The sequence below is a fragment of the Lathamus discolor genome, chromosome 1 (genome assembly GCF_037157495.1).
Source record: "Lathamus discolor isolate bLatDis1 chromosome 1, bLatDis1.hap1, whole genome shotgun sequence".
Lineage (NCBI taxonomy): Eukaryota > Metazoa > Chordata > Aves > Psittaciformes > Psittacidae > Lathamus > Lathamus discolor.
In genome coordinates this window covers 120,914,859-120,940,886 of record NC_088884.1, presented here as the reverse complement: position 1 = coordinate 120,940,886, position 26,028 = coordinate 120,914,859, and the positions used below count along the sequence as shown (strand labels likewise).

The following is a 26,028-nucleotide window of genomic DNA, read 5'->3' as shown; positions in this document are numbered from 1 at the left end:
GGCAACAGAAGTATGAGAGTATAATTTTGTGTGTGAGTGTGGAGGAAAAAAAAATTGGAATAGTTTTTTACTGTCTGGATATAGACTGTCAAATATACCATGTTTAACAGGATCATTTCAGAATTTGTCATCAGTTTAGTTTTTAACTCAATGTTAATATGGTTCTGTGTTAAAGCAATGGAATGGGAGAAAAATTAGGGCTTTCATTTTCATTAATAAAGTAGGACTGCAGATTTAGCTAAGACTTTGAGCCTCAGAGGAGAACAGATCACCACCTCTTATGTAGTTCTGTTCTGTATCTATGGACCAGAATGGAAAAAATACAATGCAATGAATAATGAATTTATAGGAAAAATACACAAAACCCAACACAAATCTGATATATTACAAAATACTACATTCTGCCATTAAGTGAATAACTTGATAGCCAGCTGGTATCCAAATTTAATTCAAGAGCTGAGTTTGACTGGGGGTTCTTTTGACTTTTTTTAATGAGGCATAGCAGCTGACAATTCGGTGAACTGATCTCACAGCCATTGACAGGATAAGCATTTTCTGTGTATGAGTAAAAGCACTAGAGGCTTAGATATAGAAGCACATATTTGCGGATGGTTTACATAACATCTGGATTTCATCCATGTTACCAGCTGTAATGTACATGGAATAAAAGAGGGGAAAAGCAGATGAAAAGGATTCCAGTAGATTGTGTCATCAAATGACTATGGCTAATTTAAACATCCAGGTATTAATAATGGTAAAAGTACTCTGAACTTAAAGGGGAGAGAAAAAATCAAGTAACTACTTGCCCTAACCCCCATAATAACGATGATAGTAATAATAATAAAAATAATGGAAGATTTAATGAATTTCTGGTGATGTTTCAGTACTAGTAAAATCTAAACTGCAGTGCTGAACTTTTTAGTGCACTTAAAAGCTGTTTAATGGGTTTTCTTTAGCTTTGGAGGTCATTAAATGTTTTAAGTTAATTTTTTGCTTTGGCTGAGGATAATTTCCATTGTATTAAAGGTGTAAGATTTTGTTATGTTAGCAATATAAAACTGGTCGTCTAGCCCAGACTGGTTGGTAACATGAGCCTGGTGAAAAGATAATTACATACTCTGTTGAAAAAGGGGATGGTTCTCATCATCTTTCAGGATTTATCTCCATGACTAGATAGACACAGCAAGTATTTATCATAAGTTGCTTTTTTTTTTTTCATTTATATTTACACAGAATGCCCTTAAACTTGTTAACTCTTGCCTTTTCACATCAAGACACAATTATTTTGGCTTGTAACAAGGATTTTAATAAATATTAATATCAAATTTATAACCCAAGGAAATGTTTCTGGTTTTGGTTTTTGTTGGGTTTTTTTCCTCTCCTCTTCTTACAGTAACAGTAAAAGTTAAAGCTTTAGGAGATGAATTAAACAAGTCTCTGGGCTGTTTAATTGGGTATTTCTGGTAAGTATTGATGCTGCTCAGTATTTAGGTGATGTTATTTTCCAATAGCACTAACAGGAAAAGAAGTTACCCTGTGAAGGGAATTATTAGAATAGGAAAACAGATCAGATATAGCTAAATGCCTTCAGTGAGTCTGAGAATATTGTGTGAATGAACACCTTTGGGGTGAGCTGTGAGTATGTGTCTGGGTTTGCTGGCTTCATATTCCATCCTGCACCATGCATTGGAGTTTGAGGGATATGTGCTGGGAGAGTGCTGCCTAGGTCTCTGAGTAAGGGGGTGAGTTTGTTATCGGCTTGCATTTTAACAGCAGTCTCAAGGAAAGCAAGTGGTTTTGCAAATGACCAAAACAGGGTTACTGTTGTCTGCAGGATATACCAGAAAATGGAATGGAACCCAATTTTCCGACTTTTGGGGATGGAGAGAGTTGTATGTGAAAAATTGCCAAAAAAATAAAGAAACTGCTTCCCACCCCTTTATTAATCTATACTATTTTTACTTTGCAAAGGTTACTTTGTTTCAATTGGGCTTTTGCTTAACATTTTCCTAGATTCGTCTTTAGCAGTAGTAAGGATAATAAGCAACACTGGACAAAGTGCAAATGCAGACCCTTGTGGAAACTTACAGTGCTTGTGGGAAGTCTTCCAAAGGAAGTCCTATCAGTACAGCAAATGTCAGAAACGCCCTAATATATGCTTACCTTCTGTGGTTATCTCACAGTTAAGTACCATTCTTTTGATACATTAGATGGATAGGATGCAACTAAGGACAACTGCACCTAGAATAGCTGATTTGCTCTGTGCCTGGGAGAACAAATACCTGTATAAACAAGGTGTTCTGTTCACTCCACTTTGACCAGCAAACTTAAAGAAATTGCTTTTTATAAGCGTATGGAAAGGACACTATTGACCAGAATATTACTGGCTTTCTGATGGTGTGTGTACCACAGAGACATGAGAATGACTGTAAATGCAGAAGTCCCCGGGTGCAACTGGTGCCAGGCTTGACCCTAATAAAGATGATGTGAGAAAGCAGCACCAGCAGCACTGTGCCAGGTGGGCTCACTTCCCTCACACTAGGGAAGGGCCCCACCACTGGGACTCTCAGAGGCTCAGTAAACCTTGATAGAATGAGGGTGCAAATGTGAAATTAAACTTGCAGGAGGCAGGAAGGACTCTTTCCATGTACATGATGCATGGAATCCCTTGGGTTCCTGGTGGTGACGTCCTTAGTTGTTCTTTTTGTCATTCTGTTAAGTCCATTTAGGGTCTCTCAAAGTCCCTGCTGAACTACAGCAAATGCTTCCACACTGAGATAGTGGAATAATTAGATTGCTTAATGTTGATCTGAGGATATCCCTGGGTTGTAATTTGAAAAATCCTGGGGAATGTGCCAGTCTGAATCTGGCACCTTTTAATTTTTACCCTTAGTTGGTTTTCGTTGTTGTTTTTTTTTTTTTTTGCTGTTATTAATGATTCTAATAATATGGACTCATTTTAACATGGCTGTTATTATTGTTGATTTCATGTATGCCTCTGATATTTGATATATTTCACATACATCTCTTCTGAAGTGGGCACAAAGACTTTCATCTTTATTAGTTTTAGATCTGCAGCTGGTCTTCAGAGATACCAGAAACAGTTTCTTCTCTCCTCTTCCAATTTGGGAAAACAAGACTCTTCCAGCGGCAGATCTGCATTCCCATGAGCTGAGAGTGTGGGATCACTTTAACCTTCATCAGATTTGGCCAATTTCAAAATGAGATGCTGACTTTATTTTGTTGTTGTTCTTTTTAATTATTTTCTCACTTTCACTTGTGCTGTGAATTCCCCGGATCTGACAAGTAGATTTGATGTTACTTCCAGAAGAGCACTTAGCAGTAATTAGACATGCTGTAAAAATTGAAAAGATTAGTGTGAGATTCTATTCCAAGAAAACTTTTTTATTATAACCCACAGAGTGAAATCTGAAAAAACTTCACAGACCACAGAGCTGTTTCTGCTCAACTGTGAAGTAACAAATATTCTCAATTGGTGGAAGAGCTTAAGGATTTTTTATCATTTTTTCAATAAATATATTGTATATAGATGCACATCAACTTATTCTGCCTTCTGTTCTTCATGTTTAAATAGTTTAGCTGAAAGTTGTGTATGTAGGGATATTTTTCTACTTCATAGATTCTAATAATAGTAAAAAAATATTAGTTCTTGGTGTGTCAGCACGTGTGTCTCACTGCAGCATAGTCCATAAAGAGTTTGTCTCATTAATTTTAATAGAATCATAGAATAGGTAGGGTTGGAAAGGACCTTAGGATCTTCTAGTTCCAGCCCTCTTGCCATGGGCTGGGACACCTCACACTAGACTGTGTCACTCAAGACTCTGTCCAGCCTGGCCTTGAACACTGCCAGGGATGGAGTGAACTCTAATTCCCTCTAAAATAATAGTTTGATGGAAATGGGATTGGAAACCAAAGTAAAGTTAGTACCATATGAAGGGACATATATCTGTTACCAAGTCTGTATTTACTAGTTTTTTAAAAAAAAGTCCCGTTTTTGAAGTGAAATATTTGTTCAGGCTTTCTTCTTGTAAGAGTGACACCTCAACTTGCACATTGTTTTGAAAACTTTTCTCACTACAGAGATGCATAAAAGACATGCTCCAATTCAGAAAGGAAGCACAAGTCCAGCTACTTGCAGTGAAATCAACTGTTTCAGTAACATTTAGTTCTGCGTAAATGGGTAATACCATGAAATACCAGTCCTCATCCTCTTTCTGCTCTTCACCCTCTCATGCCCTAAGGCTTGCTGAAGACCTACATCTAAACAGTGTGAGCTTCAGACATCTTCTAGATTTAAAAAATTACTCTGAATCTTGTTTGATTTTTTTTTTTTAGCATTCTTAGGAAAATTGTATGTAATGCCCATATTTTGAAATAATTTTCTGAGAGAATATTGTTGTCAGCAGCTAACCTCATTGTTCTGTCACTATACAAACAGATTGTGTTAATTTAAATTGCAACCAGCATGAGCCAAATCAATTCCTTCCCTCAAATCTGGTCAGTGAGTGAGTCTTCAAACAGTAAACTTGCCAATCATCAAGACAGGTTTACCATGGACAGTATGTAACTTGTGTGCTTTTGTAGAAGACCAAGGCTGTCCACTATAGTTAATACCTGAAATATTTAAAAAATGTTAATAGGCTGTATTAAAAAACAACAATAAAATCAACAAGACCACCAACACCACCCCTCTCCCCCCCCCCCCAAAAAAAAAAAACCAATAAAAAACCCCAAACAAACAAAAAAACATAACAGAACATGTTTTCAGTTGGTTTTCACTCAGGAGTCTGTTCTCTCTTACTCAGCTTCACAGTGGAGGCAGTCAACATTTGGCATCCAGCACTTCATATTTCTTTACATCAGTGGGGCTTTGATGTGCTGATAATACTTTACCTGTGGCATATTATAACCTTAACTTCAGCCTTTCAGTTTCAAACAGCCTCTGTAGCACTTTGGGCCTTTTTTTCTAATAGTGCAAGATTTTCATAAAACAGGCTTCAGCTGAGGTGCCTGGAATTAAGACCATTTGGCTAGAAATCCTAATAAGCACTGAATTAACAAGTTTCATCTTAAATATTCTGTGTATATAGAATTCTATACACAGTGCTATGGTGGACTAAGTAAACACAATCATGGATCATTACTGGTATTGCTGAAGTTCTGAAGAGTGGAACTGATTAGATATGAGAAATATTTACTTTCTTCTTCAGCCATCATGTGCTTCAGATAGGCGCGTTTAACTATTACACCATTTATCACCAAGTGATTCAAGCACAGCAGTAATTTTGCCACTGGATTAGATTATTCATATATTAATTGTTTTGTTCATTCTAATTTACATGACAGCATAAGCTCGAGGGCTTGATGTTCCTATCTTGTTTGGTTTGCAATTAAATTACCAGCTTCACCTACTAGTGTTGAACTGTTGATAAATGCCTTGTGTTGGAATACATTGGAATTCTTAGGCATAAAATTATAAATGAAATGTTCATCAAGATGTAGTTACTTATAAAAGCTGGTCTGTGCTGTATAGTAAGCTGCTGCTATACCATGGAAAAATGCTGTGCCTTAATATAAGGCACAATTTTAATTCATTGAAATTGCTGTGGTTTTCTTCTATTTTAAAGGATATAATTCTCTTTTACAGTTACAGCATGGAGATTTAACACTCAAGTGATTCTGTAGTGATTCCAAGTGTAACTAGGGCAAAATCCTTTTTGTTTCACTTCTTTTAGTAAAGAGTCCTGGGATTTAATTTCTTCCTTACCTTGAGACCCAGGCAATTGGAAGTGAACTTTGAATTCAACTTGTCCAAAATGCAGTTAACAAGTGCAGTTCTGTGCCTGTGAAATTATTAGTTCTACCTTCCACCGCACGGAGTTCAAGTGAAGATACAGACTCAGCCATAACAGGGATCCAAAACACCTGAAAAGTGTGTGAAAAGACTGGAAAGTGTTTTTCGTCAGATATCCTGACCGAGCTTACAGCTGACCTAGGATAAATTATCAGTGAAGCAGCTTGTATTTATTGATGGGCAGATGGACTTCCAGTATCCATATGGAGCAAGAGAGCACTACTGAGGTGTGTCACTGTTTGTTCTGCCACTAAATCTTAAACCATGTTGTCTCTATGACTGTCCTCTCCAGGCTGTCATCAACTTGTGCCATTGAGGGTCTTATTTCGTTTTATGTTGTTTGCTTGTTCTCCAGAAGTTCAGGGGAATTGTGCAAAATGCAGTTTAACCATTGATTTCTCCCAGCTATCACATATGCCCATGTGTGTTTTCCAAAGAATTTGAGCAATGCATAAGAATCTCATGGGTGGTGTGGCAAGGGTTAAAGTTTAAAAAAAGGTAAAGTGACAGATCTGGCTGAACACTGATCTGTTACTTACACATGATCCTAGATACCACTGAGGATTACACTGTTGTGGAAAGAAGCATACCTGGCATGTTGGATTTCAAACTGACTGTAGCTTTTGTTGCAGTGCTGTGATAGAGCGAATTATGTTAAAAGAATACATCACTGCACAGGACTGCAAAACCCTTGGGAACAGCACAGACAGTTTTAAACAGGGTAGTTTTAAAAAGATTGACTAATGTGAAACTTACCTGATAATGGGAAACTTACCTGAAACTAGGGATATTGGAGTGACTTAAGAATTTCAAATCTCACTTTTTATTTTACAACTGCAGAGCTTTTTCAGATGATCCCATGTAAGGCTTCTTTATCTTGCGTTAAACATAATTCTAGAGGAAGATTTTGATATTAAAGGTAGGCCAAATAATATGTCAGAAGATCTGATAAAATCTTGAGCTTCATATGGGAACTGGTGTAGTTTGTGACTGTGGTGCTTCCCAGGGCCCTCCTATTAGTCCTGCTTAAGGACACCTCCTATAATAGATTAGCAAAAGGGTCTTCTGAGAAGAGTTTTACTTAAAAAAGGATCATAGAACAGTTAAGGTTGGAAAGGACCTTAAGATCATCCAGTTCCAATGCCCCTGCCATGGGCGGGGACGCCTCACACTAAACCATCTCACCCATGGCTCTGTCCAACCTGGCCTTGAACACTGCCAGGGATGGAGCATTCACAACTTCATTGGGCAACCCATTCCAGTAAACCCTCACAGTAAACCACCCTCACAGTAAAGAACTTCTTCCTTATATCTAACCTAAACTTCCCCTATTTAAGTTTGAAACCATTATGTACTACTATATTGCACATGCTATGGGACATAGGTCTCTTACTTCTGCTCTAGTATGCCTTTGTGGTCCATTTTAGGAAAAAATAGGGCAGGGTAGAGAAAGGATAAATTGTGTACAAATGTGAGAAGATTGTTCATCTGACTTCCATGAAGTCTTTGGTGTGAATAAAGGCTGAAAGATTAGGTAGGCTTGTACCACTTGCAATTAACTGAAAATGACATTATTTTAATTAGGTGAAGTTAGAATGGCAAGATTTCTCTCACTGGAGCTAGAAATCTCCTATCCTAAGAAAATTCTCATCCATCAGTTAATCTAAATATTGATTGCTTCTCATTGTGGTCTGTCTTTAAAAGTATCCTTGTATTCATGTACTACTGAGTTTAATAACCAACAGGATCAGAGATGTAGGTTAACAGGAGGAGTTGAGAAAGTTATTATTCCTCCTTGTGACATTTTTACGCTGTACAAACCTATTTATTTTCTCCTTGCAGAAAGATAGAATGTCTTTTGTACCTGGACTTGTGCTTCCTTTCTGAATTGCTTCTAGACATGCAAATCCTTTTCTGGAAAAGTACTTTTCTGAAGTCTTGCATGATTTAATCTTCCATGCAGAGATACTAGAAATGAGTGTTTCAAGTTTGATTTTGTACTGAGTTCTGTCTGCTTGAAGTTTTTCCAGTTCAATAACAGTTGCATTGTATTCATTTCTGCAGACCAGTATTGATATTGCATGACCACCTTCTGCCAAATCATCTTCTAGCAATCAAATTTTAATGAGATGAAAGCATTGTATTTGTCCATAAACTTTGTTTTAGCAGGCTAACACCAGCTAAAATCTTTTTTGCTTCAATGGATATTAAACATGTAATGTTTTCTTCATCTCTGAATTTGGAAGTATAGTGTAGTCCAGTTCAGAAAATACGTAAACAGATGCCAAATAATTTCTTTATAGTACTTTGGTTCTCTTGCCTTTTTTACATAAGGATAGGCTGGAGGTGCATTTTCTGTATACGTAATGTAAGCCTGAGGCAGCTTTAAGCTGCCTTTTAGAGTTTCCAGTTGTAACGTTATTTCTGTACCAGAATTTGGCACAAACTGTAGTAGTCTGCTACAGTGAACTGAATGCCACATTGAGTTCATTGTTACAGTTATTTGCTCAGTAGTTAAAACTAGCCCTACCTGTGTGCAGTCACACATCAATTGTAGCATAACCCCTTAAATCTTTGGTTTTCTTTTATGCCTTCTCTTACATAAATTCATCACTATAATTTTCTGGCTGAAAATGTTAACCAGAGTTCTATTTTCATGTAGCTAAGCAGTAATGCTTTTCAAAATTGTCTTGAAAAACCCTTTCTTCTCAGAACTTAAATATGACTGGTGGTCATCTTAAATATTTGAATAGTTCTCTACTTTGTGAAGAATTAAAAAAGTAAAACCCACACAAATAGCAAAACAATAGAAAAGCAAACCAAGACATTTCAGGACTCGTGTTTCTAAAGGTAGTGTTGGGTTTGTTTTTGCTTTCTCACCTCTGGAAACGTGATCAGGACAAGGTTATATTTTTCATTGTGAATAATATCTAAAGTGAGTTGTAGCTGTTTAATACATACCGTATCTATAGAGTCCGTTTATTCAGACTGAATACCATGTGGACCATAATCTTTTTCCCAAATGTTTACTAGTATCTGCTCTTAACAAGTGCTGCACAAGATAAACTGAAGGAACCATAAAGAAAAGGGGCGTAATAGAATTAAGCCTGTCTTTTCAGCAAAGTCTGACTTAAGAAGTGGAATTTTCAAATGGGTCAGGTTTTAAAGAATTTTTCTCTAAAGGACATGAATCACATGTATTTAAAAGCAGGGAGTCATAGCTAGTATTAAAAAATGAGATACAAGGAGGATTTAAGAGATGGCATTGAAACTAATGCTTTTAAGTGAGGTGAAAGACGATCCAGGTTCATTTCATGGTTTTGTTAAAGTTACCTTCTTGCACTTGTAACCACTCTGGGCTATGCATAGTCTGGAAAATCAGGGTAATAGTGGTCTGTTTCCCTGTCCCTACCTTGGTGGGTATGTACAGTCCTTCAAGACAGACTGACTGATAGTGTGTGGGCATGTGTGTGCTGTCTAATACTAACAAAGCTGATTTTGGATTTAGCTTGTAAGTGCTGCCATAAAAAAAAAAAAAAAGAAAATAAATTGCAAGTGCTGGGTTTAAGCATTTATATGTGATATTTTTCACCTTTACTTGAGTTTCTGTTACTGCCTCAGATTCTATTTTTAGCTGTAATTTCTGTTAGTGTTTATTTACCTCTAAGAATTCCATTAAGTTTCTTCAAAGCTTTGCTAAATCAGTTTCCTGTAGGAAAAAAATCCCCAAACAGCACAACTCCTATTTGAGTAGGAGAAGAACTGGAAAGATTACATATTTGAAAATAAGCACTTTTTTCCCACCCAAACATGTAAGATACATTTTTTTTTTTTTTTTCCCTTTATAAAGGAGATAACTTCGTTGTCTCCTAGCAGGTATAAATATCTCCAGCTGGGCAACCCTTTTCCTGGTTTAGTGTTTGTTCTTGCTTCCTGCACTCTCTCACCATTAAATCTTACAGCAGGCCCTTTCTACTGACAACTTTCTTCATGTATAGTAAGTTGTACTTTTCCAAGGAGACTTGCAATTCTTTTTGTCCCAGACCACTTTAGTCATGTGTTTGTTAAAACTTGGATAAGTAGCTTTCAAAAGCCTGTCCCTTTCTGAGCTTCATTATCCCTGTGGGCTACTCATTTTACCTGTTCATTTTTAAATAAGACTGAACCTCCTGCTGTTCTGGTCTTCTACAACATACACCTGGAAAATACATCCATTGCTGTATACTGTTAGGCTTTGTTTCAGCTTTTCAGTATCTATTCACATAATTTTGTGAGTGCGGGATGTGTAAAACACTTCTCCCTTCTGCAAGGGAAGAGGAAACAGGATACAGAAAACATCAATAATATGTTGTCTGCTTTTGATACTATTGATCATGGAGCTGTTTACTGTCTGCCAACCCTTGAAAAGACAAGGGGAGTGATTCACTCAGAATGGTGGTTTTTTCCTTTTCTTCTTTTTTCTCCTTTTACCGTTACCATTCTTTTTCCCCACATCCTTCCACCCTTAGGAATAAGAACCACAACACTTTGGGTAGTTACGCATTTTGTTATGGCTTTTTCTGTCATCACAGTTCCAGATACTACTTTGGCTTTTAGAGACCATACTGTAAATGTAAATGAATTGTAAATCACTTAAAGTGAAGGAAAACAAGAACAAAAAAAGAATAGCTGTTCTTGTGCTGTGCATACAGCAGGTATTTTTAGTTCTGTCTCATTCATCCTGGCTGGTGAACTTTGATTCTTCTGCTGTATCTGTCTAATACAGTAATGGCATATAGATGAGAGTAAAATGCTTAGATGTTATCCAAACCATATATGACTAATGAAAAGTAGAGAATAAGAATTATTCTTCTATTGAAGAATATTTCTTCAGACAATAGCATTAAAAATTAAAATTGTATGCATTGATGGTAGCCTGACGTCTTTTCTTCTTGCTAACAAAGTACAGGTGTGAAATCAGATTAGTTTCTCAGTGATTTATTCTGCTTGTATTTGGCAAGGAGATTCTTTTCTGTAATCTTTTAAATATGTATGCTCTTACAGTTATCAATTCTTTGGCATTTCTGTATAGCAGTGCACCTACAAATAATTCTGTTCTCACGGGAATTAACTGTAATTTAGTGCCTATAAAACTTCCACAGCACTCTGTATTGGAAATGTTATGTCCTTGCCTCATCATTTGCATCTCCAGAACAACTCATGATTCTAAATTCATTTATTTATAATACCCAAATAATTTTGGCTGGGGAAGAGGCCAGAATTTTTTTCCTTAAGTAAAGCCTTTTCTGTCTGAGATGACACAGGTCACTCAAGCTTGAAGTTTAATGGAAGAGGAGGGAGATAGGGAGCAGTTGCTCACTAGAGCCTGTATGTTATGTGATGGTTACTTACAGTATAATATTGTTATTAGGAAAAAAAAAACTGAGGCAAGAAAAAATATGAAAAAATGTTATCAAAAGGACCAGCTTGATACTTATTTGATCCATAAAAGGATATTTCTGTAAGTTTAACTGCTAATTGCTGTATTGCAGAGCTCTTAGTTATTTTTTAATTAATAAAATGTATATTTATTAATATGCAACATACTAATCATCCTGTTTATTTCAGGATAATTGGCCCATGACTGAAAAAAACAGATGATATCATTATCAGTCCATCATCAAATAATTATTCCAACTGCTTCATATATTTAATATAGATGGAATTCCTTTCATATTCAAGTCAGCAGGAGCTTTAATATTGATTCTAGTGCAGCCAAGACTTTACCTGTGGACATTGGAATAAATGCCTATTGAAATACTCTCAAACAATTAGAGCATGTGATAACACCAAAAGGTTACCTCATCTAACATTTAGCAAAAGGAATTCTTTGTCTTGGCTAAAATGTAGTATTTATCTAAGTTTTAAAATATATTGAGAGGTTGAGGATCAGGACTGCCTTCCAAAAGAGTTAGGTCTGAAAACAGATCTCAATAGAGGTTACTTTAATATCAAGAAGATTTACCGTGCACAAACACCCCTGTTTAATTGCCATCCTCTTTGAGCAGAAGCCAGAGGACTAGGCAGAATGCTGGCAGAATGCTTGAAGGTTATAAAGTATAAACTTGTAAAGTAAAAGTATAAACTCATTTTTGTTTCTTGATGCTATTTGGAGTCAAAGAAGGTTTGTTAGTGTATGATTAGTCATGATTATCTTCTGCAAGACGTTAAGTCATGCAGCTGTTTGGAAACTTTATTAAATCTGTTACTACAGTTCCATGCTCTGTTCTCCAATAATGTCTTTTTTTTTTCCCCCACTTTCTTCCCCCAACCTCCCCCCAATGCTTGCTTTTTCTTCCTTTGTCCTTCCGTGCTGGGACAACTGCCAAAACCAGGCATTCCTGAAGATCGATTAGAAAGCTCTTGCTTCTCTGCTCACTTCATCAGTGTACAGTCCTTCGCATAATGCTCTTTGCATAGGTTCAGCAGAAAGACCTTTAGCCAGCAGTTAAAAACTGCATGATATTCAGTGCCTAACGTAACAGTACAAGTTTGAACTCAAAATAGTAACTGTAGAAAAAAATAACAGGTTACATTGTAGGGTTTTGGAAAAACAAAGACAATCCTCTATACATTTATACTGAATTGTGTGAACTGGAATTATTTAATGTACCTTTTCAAGTGTGTGAGGTAAGTGTGTCAGAGGGAAGAGTAATTTAAGCAAGATGTGATAGTTCTACTGCATGTTTCTACTTTGTTACTTTACATCCATATAATACTTTATATGCTGTACTTGTTACATTTGGTGATTTAGGTAACAAGTACTGGTGTAAATGAAAAGATTTCTAGTTAGAAGTTGAATTCTGCAGTAGTTGACAGGGCATATGTGTATATTGTGTGTGTGTGTGCAATGGGTATGTGCATTTCTCTATATATTATTTTTTACTAATACCTAAAGAACCATGTCAAGATTTCAGACATGTGGCTATATCAAAGCATAGAAGCAACTTAAAATGGAAAACCCACAGGCGGCTAGATGTGTCTCAGAGATATAACTCCAAAAAGCCACAAACTATACCACTTAGGAAAGCTATCTTAGGAGATAGAGTAAGCCTGTATGAAGTTTTCTTTTCTCACTATTTGAAAAGTGAATGATGAAAACAAACCCTGAGTGCTTCAAAAGCATTTCTTGTGATACTAGAAGCACAATGGTTGGGAAGAGCAAACTGCTTGTTAGGTAAGTTGAAAATTGGCTGGATGGCCAGTCCAGTTTGAAGGCTCAGCATCTTACTGGTGGCAGGCAGTGAGTGGAGAGTGAGGAGGCTGGGCTTGCTTTATCTGGGGAAGTGAAGGCTCTGGGGCAGTCTAATAGCAGACCCCCAGCTGCCTGAAGAGCAGCTTGTGGGGGTGACCAAGTTAAACTCTTCATGGTAGAGGCACAGAGTGTAAAAACAACCCCCCAAACCCATAATTGCAGCTTGAGAGGTTCAAATTGGATGTTAGGAAAAATATGTTAACTTGGGGGATACTACAGCACTAGAGCAGGTTATCCCAAGGCATTGTGGAGTTAGCATTCATGAGAGGGGCTGAGTATTGGCTAAAAAATGCCAAGACTCAAGCAGTGACCAGCTGTAGTGCGAGCAGGAATTGTAACCCAAGCATGAGCTGGGACTGAAAGCCTCCAGAGGTTTCTTCAAAGTAGTGTTTGTATGATTTTGAGTGGCTTTGCCATGATCCCAATTTTATATACAACCAATACTGAGCAGAGCTATTTGTTTTCAATTTTCTGCAAATAACAGATGATTTCCTGGCTTTTCCTTTGTGCCAGTAAGAGTTAAATTTCATTTTGACTGTTACATAGCAAAGAATTGCCCAGAGGCAGCTGAACTGGTGACAGAGGACAGAAAGACATACCCCTGTATGCCTTTCACAAGTAAGCTTACTGGTTCTTGAAAGCTGGTGAAAGAGGAAGAAATGGCATGTTATGTCACCTTTCAAATAATTTCTTCTGCAATGAATTTCTTCTGTACATATGTGGAGTGTTGTAAACATTATATGGGAATGTTGTCAGGAAATCCTTTTGATTAATTAGAAAAACCTGCTTCCCTCTGAAGTTCTGTGGTATTGAACTAGTTACTGTCACCTTTTGTTCCTGAGCTCTAAAGCAGAGGATGTGCACATGCTTCAACATTACTGTATAGCTTGAAAAGCTCTAATATTAATGGCTAAATATTTAGAGTTGAAACTTTTCTTATGTTTGAATATTTTTTTTTAAACCAGTGATAGCCACACATGAGCTAATGTAGTTTCTGGAGGCCTAAAAGTTGATAAAGAGCTATAGAATGAAATGAACCAAATTATACATTAATAGTGCATGATTAGCAGTATTCTCATCTTGTCCTGTTGTAAAATTGGTGTAGGTTTAGCAAAAAGTTTTAAAAATCAAGTTTACCAGTGCTATGCAACCTCTTAAGTAAATCAGCCTTTTTAAGTGAATCGATGCTGAGGCCATGGCTCCACCTGTGTTGTTCCTCTCTTCTTCTGCAGCTCTTTGTCTCCTGAACTGTATGTGATTTGTCTAAGTTTTACCTATGACCCTCACTAAAATGTAGTGATTATGTAGATGTACTAAGAAAGAGGTATTTGCTATATTTAAAAAGTGTCAGTGCTGATCTTTGTGAAGTGTGTTGTGCCCATGGGGAAGGAGACCTACTTTGAAGTAGGCAGGAATGAGCTTGTCTAGTCGGTGGGTTTAATTTCAGTTTACAGTGGCATCTGCTGATCTGTTTGGTGATACCGTGGTTTTTCATCTGTATTACGTCGGTGGAAGGGTTAGGCACTGCTGTGCTTTCAGAATGCCTGGAATCTTGCAGTTTTCAGGGGCAGACTTTCTACATTGATAGATGTATAAATCTGATGATAGCATCTTGTACTACATCAAAGACTACTGCGGTGACTCATTCTTCAACTTCAGGCTATGTTAAGCTTGTGCTGTCCTTTCCTAATAAGCATGGCCGTGTCGCATCCCTGGGTCAGCCTAAGGATTTTCCCCATCTAGTGTGCCCTGTTCTCAGGCCTTCATCTTGCAGATGACCTCAGTTGCCCATCTTCTGTTGACACTTTTAAACGAACATTCAAATACATTGTTTGGTCCTGGTCTGTCCCCATTTCCCTTGTGTGGTATTGTTATCCCCTGGCTGATATGGTGCCTTGCCTGCCTCAGTCCTTGTCAAAACTGATTCTTCAGGGTTGTTCAATGCTGTTTGTGCAGTAATGATCTTTTTCTTTTCTTGTGTTTCGTTTTGGTTTTTTTTTTTTGGAGGGAGGTTGGGGGGAGGATGGTTGTTAATAGAAAGGCAGACAGATCACAGCAGCAGTGCATATAGCTTTGGAGTTACACAGCTGACCGCTGTAAATCTGGCTGAACTTGTTGCTCCCTTTTCAGTGTAACTTGGACCGATTTACCCCTAAAATAAAGCCAGGAACTGCAAAGTGAATGACAAAAGATAGAGACTGTAGTCTCAGCTGCTTTCAGGTTGCTGTGCTCTTCACACAGTTTACTCAAGAGAAATTTTCAGAACATGCATGAACTCAGCAGGAAAAAGCTAGCTTTTTGGGGTACAGTGGGTGCAGTGTTACAATTGATGTCGAACAGTTAAAAGGAATATTGCAGCTTATCTGAAGAGAAATAACAAGCTTCATTATGCAGTGACGGCAATTACTTTGCTTTGTAATCATACAAAATAATTCTTTTATAAGAGAAGAAATTCCACTGTGCAAGAGCAAATATTTGAAATGGAGCAAGTGATGTGTGTGGGAATTTGATATGTTCATGGAACACTGTTTTGTGCTAAAGTAAATAGATATTTTTCCTTTACAAATGGAGGAGCTGAAGGTACTGGAGATGCCACAACTTCTGTTCACTGATTTGCCACATGCCTTTTCTTTCCTTTGCCCTTTTATTTTTTTCTGACTTCTAATTTGATATGCCTGGATATTTACAGTCCTTACTTGCAGTGCTGTTGTTATCATTGTCCTGATAATACAAAGAAAATACTTTCTTAATATGTTGTGAAACATAACATGATTTATAATCCTGTGTGTACTTTTAAAGAGAAAACGAGCCACTGAATATAGTGTGGTCAGACACCACACTTTGACATGTTTGTCTGAAATGGTGGACCTTCGCATACTTTGGAAATAACATTCTGGTGTACTAATCTCTGGGAAAGTCATTTCTATTATTGTTGGCTCCTGTGTTTAGCACGCAGCTCTCAGTTGACATACTATACATTATAGAAAAATGCTTGTGACTCAGCTAACAAAAACCCAATGAAGCATCTAAATTAAGAATCCTGGTTTTGTGCCTTTTGGCATGTGTGCTTTTTTTCTCATTACTGCATGCTGTCCTCTCTTACTTGTACACAAGGCAGTCAGGCCTCTGCAGCAGTGTGTGGATACTGGCAAGACCACACTCCCACCAGTTTTATATAAGCAGCAATTCTGCTTAAAAGAAAATTTGCCATTTTCATGCCACAAGTAGAAGGCACAAGTCCAAAAGAGTAGAAGGCAAAAATCTGTCAGACTTTAAATCATATTTAAGTATAGATTAATTCTTTTAAAATAGCAATGCTGTTTCTGTGGCTCTCTTTTCTTGCACTACATTCATTTAGCTGTCAGCCTTTACATGTAGCTATAATAAGGTACAATTGCAGTGTATATTTTCATTGCAGACTGGGGCATATATAGTTTTACATAGCTTCAGATGAATGTTCATCATAATGCTAGTTCTAAAACAATCACAAAAATAACATGAAGTATCTAACTGAAAAAGACAATGAATACCTGAAAACAGGGCCTACAAGAAGGCTGGAGAGGGACATTTTACAAGGGGATGTTGTGATAGGGCAAAGGGGAATGGTTTTAAACTAAAAGAGGCTAGATTTAGATTAGATATTAGGAAGAAGTCTTTTACTGTGCGAGTGCTGAGACGTTGCAGCAGGCTGCCCAGAGAAGTTGCAGATGCCCCATCCCTGAAGTGTTCAAGGCCATGTTGGACACGGCTTTGAACAACCTGATCTAGTGGGAGCTGTCCTTGCCCCATGACACGGAAGTTGGAACTAGATGATCTTTAAGATTCTTTCCAGCCCAAACCATTCTATGATTCTGTGAAAACAAAATAATAACTGCCCAGTACAAAACTGCAAACTTATTTTGTTACTGAAGTTATTAATAGGAAACTCTGAGAATTCCTGTGATTTACAGACTGAAATGTCATACGGACACTATACAGGTTGTTAGTAAAAGCCAAAGATAATAAAAGTCATGTGCTGTAGGATAAAAAGACTTCTATTCATTTGATGTGCCTATGGAATTAAATTCTACAGTCTAGAGATCTCATCATTGTATGTCACAATGTTAAAATGTATCCAGATTAGGTCAGTGCCTGTTTTTTGCAGCTAAATACCCAGTATAAGCTGATTCCAGCTGCTGAATATAAATATTGGGTGCTTGAGTATGAGGTCCTTGAGTTGCTCAAGGAAGACAGTGGTTGGGGCTCTGAAAGGCATAGCTCCTACTCACCTGAGGAGTCCCTTCTTTTTGGTATCTCCTCATAGTTATGAATTCATAACCTGAAGAGTTTTGAAAGGCTTATGTGGACTTCATAAGTCTACAAAGAAAGACTTCAGGCATAATAACTTTAGTTATGGTTACGAGAAACCACCTTTTCAGGGGTTTCAAGTGTTACTGTGTGCTTTAAAAATCAAATGTCGTTGGCTTATTTCTTCCGGATTCATTTGCTGCCGCATTGTAAAACATTAATTTAATTTTTCATGTGTTTAGCCTAACAATGCTGTGAAGAAATTTGAAGAATGCCCTTGGTTGAGGCTTGTCAGTAAATGTCTAATTTCTTATACTTGGTGACTTTCCAAGTTTCCCAAGCATGTCCCAGTTTCTTTTCCTGTACTGGGATAACATTGTTGTGACACAGCCCTCAGGAACGAGGCAGTCATCAAAATCCTTATCACCAGACTCAATATATGTAGGGCAGTCTCCATTAACAAGAGACAAATTTGGACCATCCTGTTTGTGGTAGGTGAGAGCAGACCTCTCCCTGTATCCTCATGTGATTTCTGTGCAGTCTTCAGTAATAACCGAATCTGCATGACATATTCCCTTGGGCTGCTGGGCTTCTGTGAGGATTCCAGTGTTTACAGTCGCATTGCTTTTATCTGCAGTTGAACTTCTGTTCTGCTTTCTGAACAGCATTTGAGGCTTGGGTCTGGATAACATTTTGCCAGCAAAGTAATATCACTTTTGTGTTGTTGTTGCTATATAGATTTTCCAAGCAGAATTTTCTTGCAAGGTGAAGAAAAGCAAAATTATCTATGTCATTATCTGTCATTATTTTTCTGTCATTATTTTTCTATTATATCTGTCATAATTATATGTCATTATCTATGTATCCTATACAAACACTTTAGGGAAAGGAGAAGAAATGAGTATTGATGCATCTGTTTTCTGTCTTTACTATAGGGGTGCAGGATCCTCAGCATGAGAAGATAATTACTGTGACTACTAATGGAAGCATTCACAGCCCCAAGTTTCCTCACACATACCCACGTAATACTGTACTAGTATGGAGATTAGTAGCAGTAGATGAAAATGTATGGATACAGCTTACATTTGATGAAAGATTTGGGCTTGAGGACCCAGAAGATGACATTTGCAAGTAAGTTACTTTTTCTTTAACTTAAAAAATCTGAAGGGAGGTGTGGGGGATGGAACAAAACTGTTGCTTGAGTTTCACAAAAATGACGCCTGTGTGTCAATATCTTTTTAAAATGTATCTTTTAAAGTATTGGTTTATGACTTTGTTTTGCAGTGCTAGAGAAGGATTTCATGATTGAAAGCTTTGGGATCCCCCCATTTTTCTTTCCGCATAGAATATCTACACCATGGATATTTTATGATACAAAAAAAAAAGTGAAATATTAACTACCTCATTCAAAAGGTTTGACATCTGGAAAAATGTTCTTGACAGAATGTTAGAGGAATGAATGTCTAATTTTTACGGGGAAGATTTGGGTAAGCAAGATACCCAAAGTGGAATTCAGGTCACGACACAAAGTACTACATCCCTGTTCAAAAAAAACAGCCACCCTGCTGTACAATATTTTAATGGCCTTTAATGGTCAAGTTCTCAGTTTTCTCTGAAAAACAGCACTTATGGCATTAATTGACATTCTTGAATGGTATTGTTATTTTTCTGGACTTCAATAATTCAATATTCTGTCTGCTCAGTTGCTGGTGTGGGTTTCTGTAGGACCTGTGGAATCTGTGTTTCCTTTTTATGACTCACAGCTGGAGGCTTTGTAGCTTGAGCGGGAAATAACCATGACATAGCAGGTACCAGAACGGATGTGGTTCTCAACCAAGTCGTCTGATTGATCAAGTTTTGGATATTTTGTGAGGTAGTAGAGGCTGACATAATATATGCTTTCTGTGGGTGGGTGAAAGGGGAGAGATCCTAAACTCTTGTATCCTGTATCTGTTTGCCATCAGAGCAACACATCGTAAAAAAACCCAACGTGTGAACAGTGGTATGTTGCCTGAGCTCTTTTCAGTAAATTAAGTAACAGATAAAATACATCATTTGAATGGTAGATCCTCCTTTGATGTATTCCTGGAGAGGTACTTCACACAAGATTTTCCTTTCTGAGTAATTGTTTGTTTTCTTTTCTTCTCTGTTTCTGGTTTTATTTTTTAGTACTTTATATGCACATTTGATTTGATTTTTGATTTTTAGTTTTTCTAATTAAGTGATACATGGTTGTTTTTATAGTTTTGTATCAACTTTTCATATCAAATTTGAATTTCCTGAATGTTACTTCTGCACTTACCCTTAGTTAGGGAGATGAGGTTCATAAAAGATGGGGATATATCTTCCTTTGGTAATTGTGGTAGGAGTGATTGTTAAGGCTGTGTCAGATATAATTAAAATACTAAGTACTACAAACATATGTTTGCTCAGATGAGTGTCCTCACTTTGCACAATAATTCTTTTCTCTAAATGAAAACTTAGCTTCCTTTTTCTTTTCATATGGCAGAGTGAAGGGGCAAGTGAAAGAAAATCCAGGTAGGGTGACTCATTCATCCAATTGCAAAGAAATAAGTAAGATAAGCAAAAATATTTTTAATATTACAACTAGACTAGTATTTTAATGGGAGTACATTTATTTTGAGTAAACAATGTGCTGAATACAGAAGTACTGCTCGAATTAAGAAACAGTAATAAGTCACTCATAATCTTCACTCAGATGTAATCTTATCATGCTCATATTTGTTCAGGGATACCAGGAAGTTCTATGAATGCAATTCCTGATACATGCACCTTTGAGGACACATTGGGGTTTTTGGCTTGGAAGATACGGCCTTCTGTATTGTTGTTTTTAGACGAAAGAAGAAGACGTAACTAGGGTGCTTATGAAATTTAAATTCAGTAACAAACTGAGTAAAGGAAGAGAGTGTGTGCCTTGTTTGATGCAAATGAAGGGTGTATAAATAATTGGCTAGTTGATGAAATAACTAAAATACAGATAGGTTAACTACACAAAACAATTCCTCACAGGCCAGGTAAGCTACCAGTTATCAGAGTAATCTTTCTTTATAAGTAATGTCTTATGTTTCTTATCTCCTGTAGTTCCTAATAAAATTGTTTTTCCAGTACCTTATGTAGAAAAGTTAAGGGGTTTTATTGACTGCATCGTGTACTCCTTATTGCTCCACTGTTTCTGCCGTCTTTAAACACACAATCTGTAATGTTGCTGTAGAGTACTTGATAGTTTCTCCAAAAGCAAGTTTATATAACAAAGGGCAGAATAAAATAGGAGATTCAATTTAATGTATTATAACTCTGTACCTTACAGTCACCTGATCCTTTAGTTCTTACCTGTGACGGAAGCTAGGTTAAAAGCTGGAGCCTAGTAATGTTAAAATTCCTGTGCAACAGTGTGCAGTTTGTACTAGGATATGTTTTTCTCCCATCTACAGTGTACCAGAGGACCTCAAGTGTTGCCTGTAGCGGTCATTCTCACAGTTTTTAGTTCCTCTACCTGCTTCTTAAGCTGCATGTTCTATTCAATGCCACAACTTTCTCCATCATTGCTGTAGGCTGTAATGCCCTGAAATGTCAGCTCAGTGGCCTGATGAGAATACACTGGAGTATTAGTTTGAGATAATTAGCAGCTTTTAAATGCCATAGGAATTCAAATATTGCTCACACATTGGGGAAAAAAAAATGAAACAAAACCAGATCCAGCTATATATAAGGCTGTTTTTTCCTAACATAGTTCTGTAACAGGGAAACAGCAGTAGTGCCAAATAAAAAATGTACTAGATGTATCCTGAAGCAATGGCAAGTTTCTGCCTGTGTCTGGCTAACCTGACCTCCACACTCGGATTTCTCCAAAATCAGTTTTGACACTTCAAGGTATTCTGTGGGGTCTTTTCATCTAGCATGACTATACAGCTACACTGAAGGTACTGACCTAGTCTCCATTTTAAATACTTTCCTGAATCTGAATCAGAGTGATCCTGCATGGCTTTTTTTCCGACTCCCTTTTTACCTGCAATTCAATTCACTTTGCAGTATCTACTAAAGTAGACCATTTGTATTACAGCAAATTCTGTGTTTAAGAACAGCAATCCTGACCCAGCCTTACCTGGAGCAGCATTAGCATGCATTGACTGTTATACTAATTCTCACTAGTTCTAAGTGGAATTTGTGGTGTTCTGTAAGTTTTGGAAACAAAGTTTCAATTCTGTCTTTTAGAATAAATTCTGATATTTTGCATCTGTTTCTCCAGGTGATTTTTGTCCTCGTTTTGCAATTATGATTAGCTTGAAATTTAGGCAATTCATCTCTGCATTACTTAAAATACAGCTAATGATTTTTAACAGTAGCTCTGTTTCATCTGCACAGAATCCTTTCTATGGGCTAAATGTTAAGAATCCACTGTGTCCTTTCCAAAGTGAACAACAAACTTCACACTACATGGAAGCTAAATCTGTGCATGTATCTCAGGAGAGATTCAGGTTATTTGGTTGATAATACAGATTTATATAAATCTTTGCAATATTGCAGTGTTTTCAGCCTTGTATACTTTGTTTAATTTCAGTTGTGATTTGTGAAAGAAAAAGGTTACAAAGAAAAGAACTCTCCCAGCAAATGAAACAAACAGGAAAGGAGAAGGATGCAATCTCCTGGCTATTTTGTGCAGTGCTGTTCATGTGATTAGAACTAGCAGTGAATTTTGCCTATATAAGATATTTTCTAGCTAACAGAGGCGTAGTAGATTTATATTCTGAATACCCACCCGTTCTGATGGAGAGAAGCAGCAGCTTTTCTTCTGCCCATACAACAGCTGATAAGAGAGGTCATTATTTTCATGATGCTAGCCCCTCAGTGCTGTTTTAATCACGAGGCCCTTAGACTTCTGACAGCTGCTGTCATCAAGGAGGTGCCATAACTCTCTCTGACCAGGAGGGACTGATTTTTGCTCAACTGTTGCTTGTCCAGATTTGTTGCTTTCTGTTGTTTTTGTTGCTGTGGGATCAACTCCTCTGTGACAGAGCATGGCTGTTAGAGTTGTCTGTAAAAGGTAGTCTGATGCTTTGAGTAGGTTGAACACTGGAGCATTACATACAAAGCTGCAGTAAGAGAAGAAAAAAATATTTTGTGGGAATTTTGGGGGTTTATTTTTTGAATGGTAGCAAGGGAGACTTTTAGCAGCTGCATATGTGAATCTGTTTATATAGTAGTGTAAGTGAAGCATTTATCTATAATGTTTAGAAAGACTTCCCAAAGCTTGCCCAATTAATATGTGTAATGCGTACAACTTCAGCCTGAAGAAAATTGATTGAGCCGAAGGCAGCTGTCAGTGCTAGCATGGAGCAAAATATATGTGAGCAGTACTTTTTTTGCTCTTCACATCAAATTAAATACGTAACTCTTAATACTAGGAATGTGCTTCCTCTGAGGGAAGGGTGATGCTTCTTAGGATGATGCTTCATGATACAGAGCCACATGCATTAAATTCACTGCTTCCCTTTCCTCTAACATCTCTGTAAGCAACTCGTCTTCACTTCAGATCTGTCGTGACTGAACTGTGCCCAAGCTATTTCCTTCCACCCAGGAAACATCAAGGTTCTGTGGTAGAAAACATAACCCAGCCACCTTCAACAGTCGTATGTGTTCCTAATGAATGTATTGCTAGGAAATTGTTGTCAAGGGTTAAAAAAACAGAAGATTTGGCTCAGTCTGACAAGACTGAAACAAATGTATTAAGAGGAAACATACAGACACTGTCTTTAGTCAGTGGCTATGAAAAAGGAAAATATTTGCATAGCTGTCTTTTTCTTTTTTTTCGACATACATTGTGTCAAATGCAAACTATGCAGTGATAAGTTATGGTAAACACAAAAAGGCTAAACATTTTGTTATGTAATTTTCTAAAGAGACTTTTCTGTGTAATGTAAGACAGTGAGTAACTTGCACCGCATGGAGCTTCCTTTCTGTAATTATTACAAATCTGTACATCCGGCATGTAGAGTGAAATATGGATGAATGCAACTCCTAAGTGCTTTGGTAAAAAACAGGACAGATATTTTGTTTCTGTTTGGCCCCTTGTTATGGAAGTACCTTGGAGCATAACAGATCACATATATGAAAGAATAATGCCAGCATCTTTTTCTTATAGAAAGATGAAATTCCACCCCAAAACATGGCCTCAGGGGAAAAAGAAAGGGTTTGGGATAGTTTGGTTGGGTTTTTTTGAGTGCATTATTGAGGCAATATTGATACATGTGTGGAGAACGTACTAAAATTGAGCACAGATTCAGGAAAAAATGTAACTGTTCAAATAAATTATTAGTTCTGGGGCTTTTGAGGGCAGAGAGTTCCTTATCAAGGTCTAGTTCCCAAGAAAATTGTTTTCTAGACAACTGATGGGCTGTCCTTACTGTCAGACTGTCTCAAATGCTTCTCATGGACTGTGATTACAGAGGGTGAAGTTATCTCTTGGGTAAGCACAAAGTTCAAGTTGGCTTTGAATAACTGGACAAAGACCTTTCAGTGAACTCTGTATTTAAAGACGAACTGGTGCAGACAAGTCTCATGGTGACTAGTTTGGTTAAGTAGCTGGAATGCTGGGATTTGGCCAGCTTGTTCCTCTTCCACCCCCATTCTGAAGATGCAGGGGTTGCAGCTGACACCTCTGAAAATTCAGAAAGCAGTGAGGAGTCCCCCAGAATTTATAAGGCTTCAAATTGAAAACAGGAAAAAGAGTCGGCACCAAACCCCGCAGACTCTGAGAACAAAGATGAATGTTACAGTGAAGACCAGTCCTTAATGCTCTCGTCTTACACCTGTTGCCTTAGAATTTCAGTGTGTTTAATTTTAGCCACCTGGTTTTCATTAGATGCTATGTGTATAGGTGGGCTGGGCTCTGTTTAGATGACTGTGTATCAGTGATACATCAATGTCTCTTTCATTATTGGCTTTAACTTCTTTAGCAAAAATGAAATCATACTAAAGTTCAAATTTACTATGGCTCTGCTCTGCAAGTCAGATCCATTTGGATAGTATTGATTCCATTAATCATAGACTCATAGAAGAGTTACGGTTGGAAAGGACCTTAAGATCATCTAGTTCCAACCCCCTGCCGTGGGCAGGGACATCTCACACTAAACCATCTCACCCAAGCCTTTGTCTAACCTGGCCTTGAACACTACCAGGGATGGAGCATTCACAAACTCCCTGAGCAACCCATTCCAGTGCCTCACCACCCTAACAGCAAAGAATTTCTTCCTTATGTCCAATCTAAACTTCCCCTGTTTTAAGTTTTAACCCATTACCCCTTGGCCCGTCACTACAGTCCCTGATGAAGAGTCCCTCCCCAGCATCCCTATAGGCCCCCTTCAGGTACTGGAAAGCTGCTATTAGGTCTCCACAAAGCCTTCTCTTCTCCAGGCTGAACAGCCCCAACTTTCTCAGCCTGTCTTCATACAGGAGGTGCTCCAGTCCCCTGATCATCCTCGTGGCCCTCCTCTGGACTTGTTCCAGCAGTTCCATGTCCTTTTTATGTTGAGGACACCAGAACTGCACACAATACTCCAGGTGAGGTCTCACAAGAGCAGAGTATAGAGGGGCAGGATCACCTCCTTTGACCTGCTGGTCACACTTCTCTTGATGCAGCCCAGGATACGGTTGGCTTTCTGGGCTGCGAGCACACACTGCCACCCCATGTTCATTTTCTCATCGAGCAGCACCCCCAAGTCCTTCTCCGCAGGGCCTCTCTGAATCTCTTCTTTGCCCAATCTGTAGCTGTGCCTGGGATTGCTCCGACCCAGGTGTAGGACCTTGCACTTGTCGTGGTTGAACTTCATAAGGTTGGCATCAGCCCACCTCACAATCATGTCGAGGTCCCTCTGGATGGCATTCCTTACCTCCAGTGTATTAACCAGACCACGCAGCTTGGTGTCATTGGCAAACTTGCTGAGGGCACACTCAATCCCACTGTCTATGTCAGCAATGAAGATGTTGAACAAGACCGGTCCCAACACCGATCCCTGAGGGACACCACTCGTTACCGGTCTCTAGCTGGACATTGAGCCATTGACCACAACTCTTTGTGTGTGGCCATCCAGCCAGTTCTTTATCCACCGAGTGACCCACCTATCAAATTGATATCTCTCCAATTTAGAGACAAGGATGTCATGTGGGACAATGTTAAACGCTTTGCACAAGTCCAGATAGATGACATCAACTGCTCCACCCCTGTCCATCAGTTCCGTAGCCCCATCACAGAAGGCCACCAAATTGGTCAGGCAGGTGTTTTACTGGTGGCAGAAAAGTGGCATTTTCAGTGCAGTGCAATAGAAAGTGCTGTAAAACTTGTGTTAAGGCAGCTGGTGGAATACTTTCCATGTTTCTGGGGTTGTTTGTTTTGATTTGGGTTGGTTCTGATTTTCAGTTGCTCAGTCCATTTGCAAGGCAACTGAATGGTGCCACCAGTTCAAGAGAGGTTTAAATGTTGAATGAATTTAAATGGAGGATGAGAGTGAGGGTTGGGCTTCAAAGTTTTTAAGAAGTTAGATTAATTTAGGGACAG

The 26,028-nt window shown here is 38.0% G+C and overlaps 1 protein-coding gene across 1 annotated transcript in view; it reads left to right on the top strand.

The window, feature by feature from the left end:
- The window catches only part of PDGFC (platelet derived growth factor C), a 129,607-nt gene that overhangs the window by 55,836 nt on the left and 47,743 nt on the right, over positions 1–26,028 (top strand). Inside the window, exon 2 of the mRNA XM_065693383.1 lies at positions 18,392–18,587. Coding sequence (XP_065549455.1) covers positions 18,392–18,587 — 196 coding nt within the window. The remainder of the gene's footprint in view (positions 1–18,391; positions 18,588–26,028) is intronic.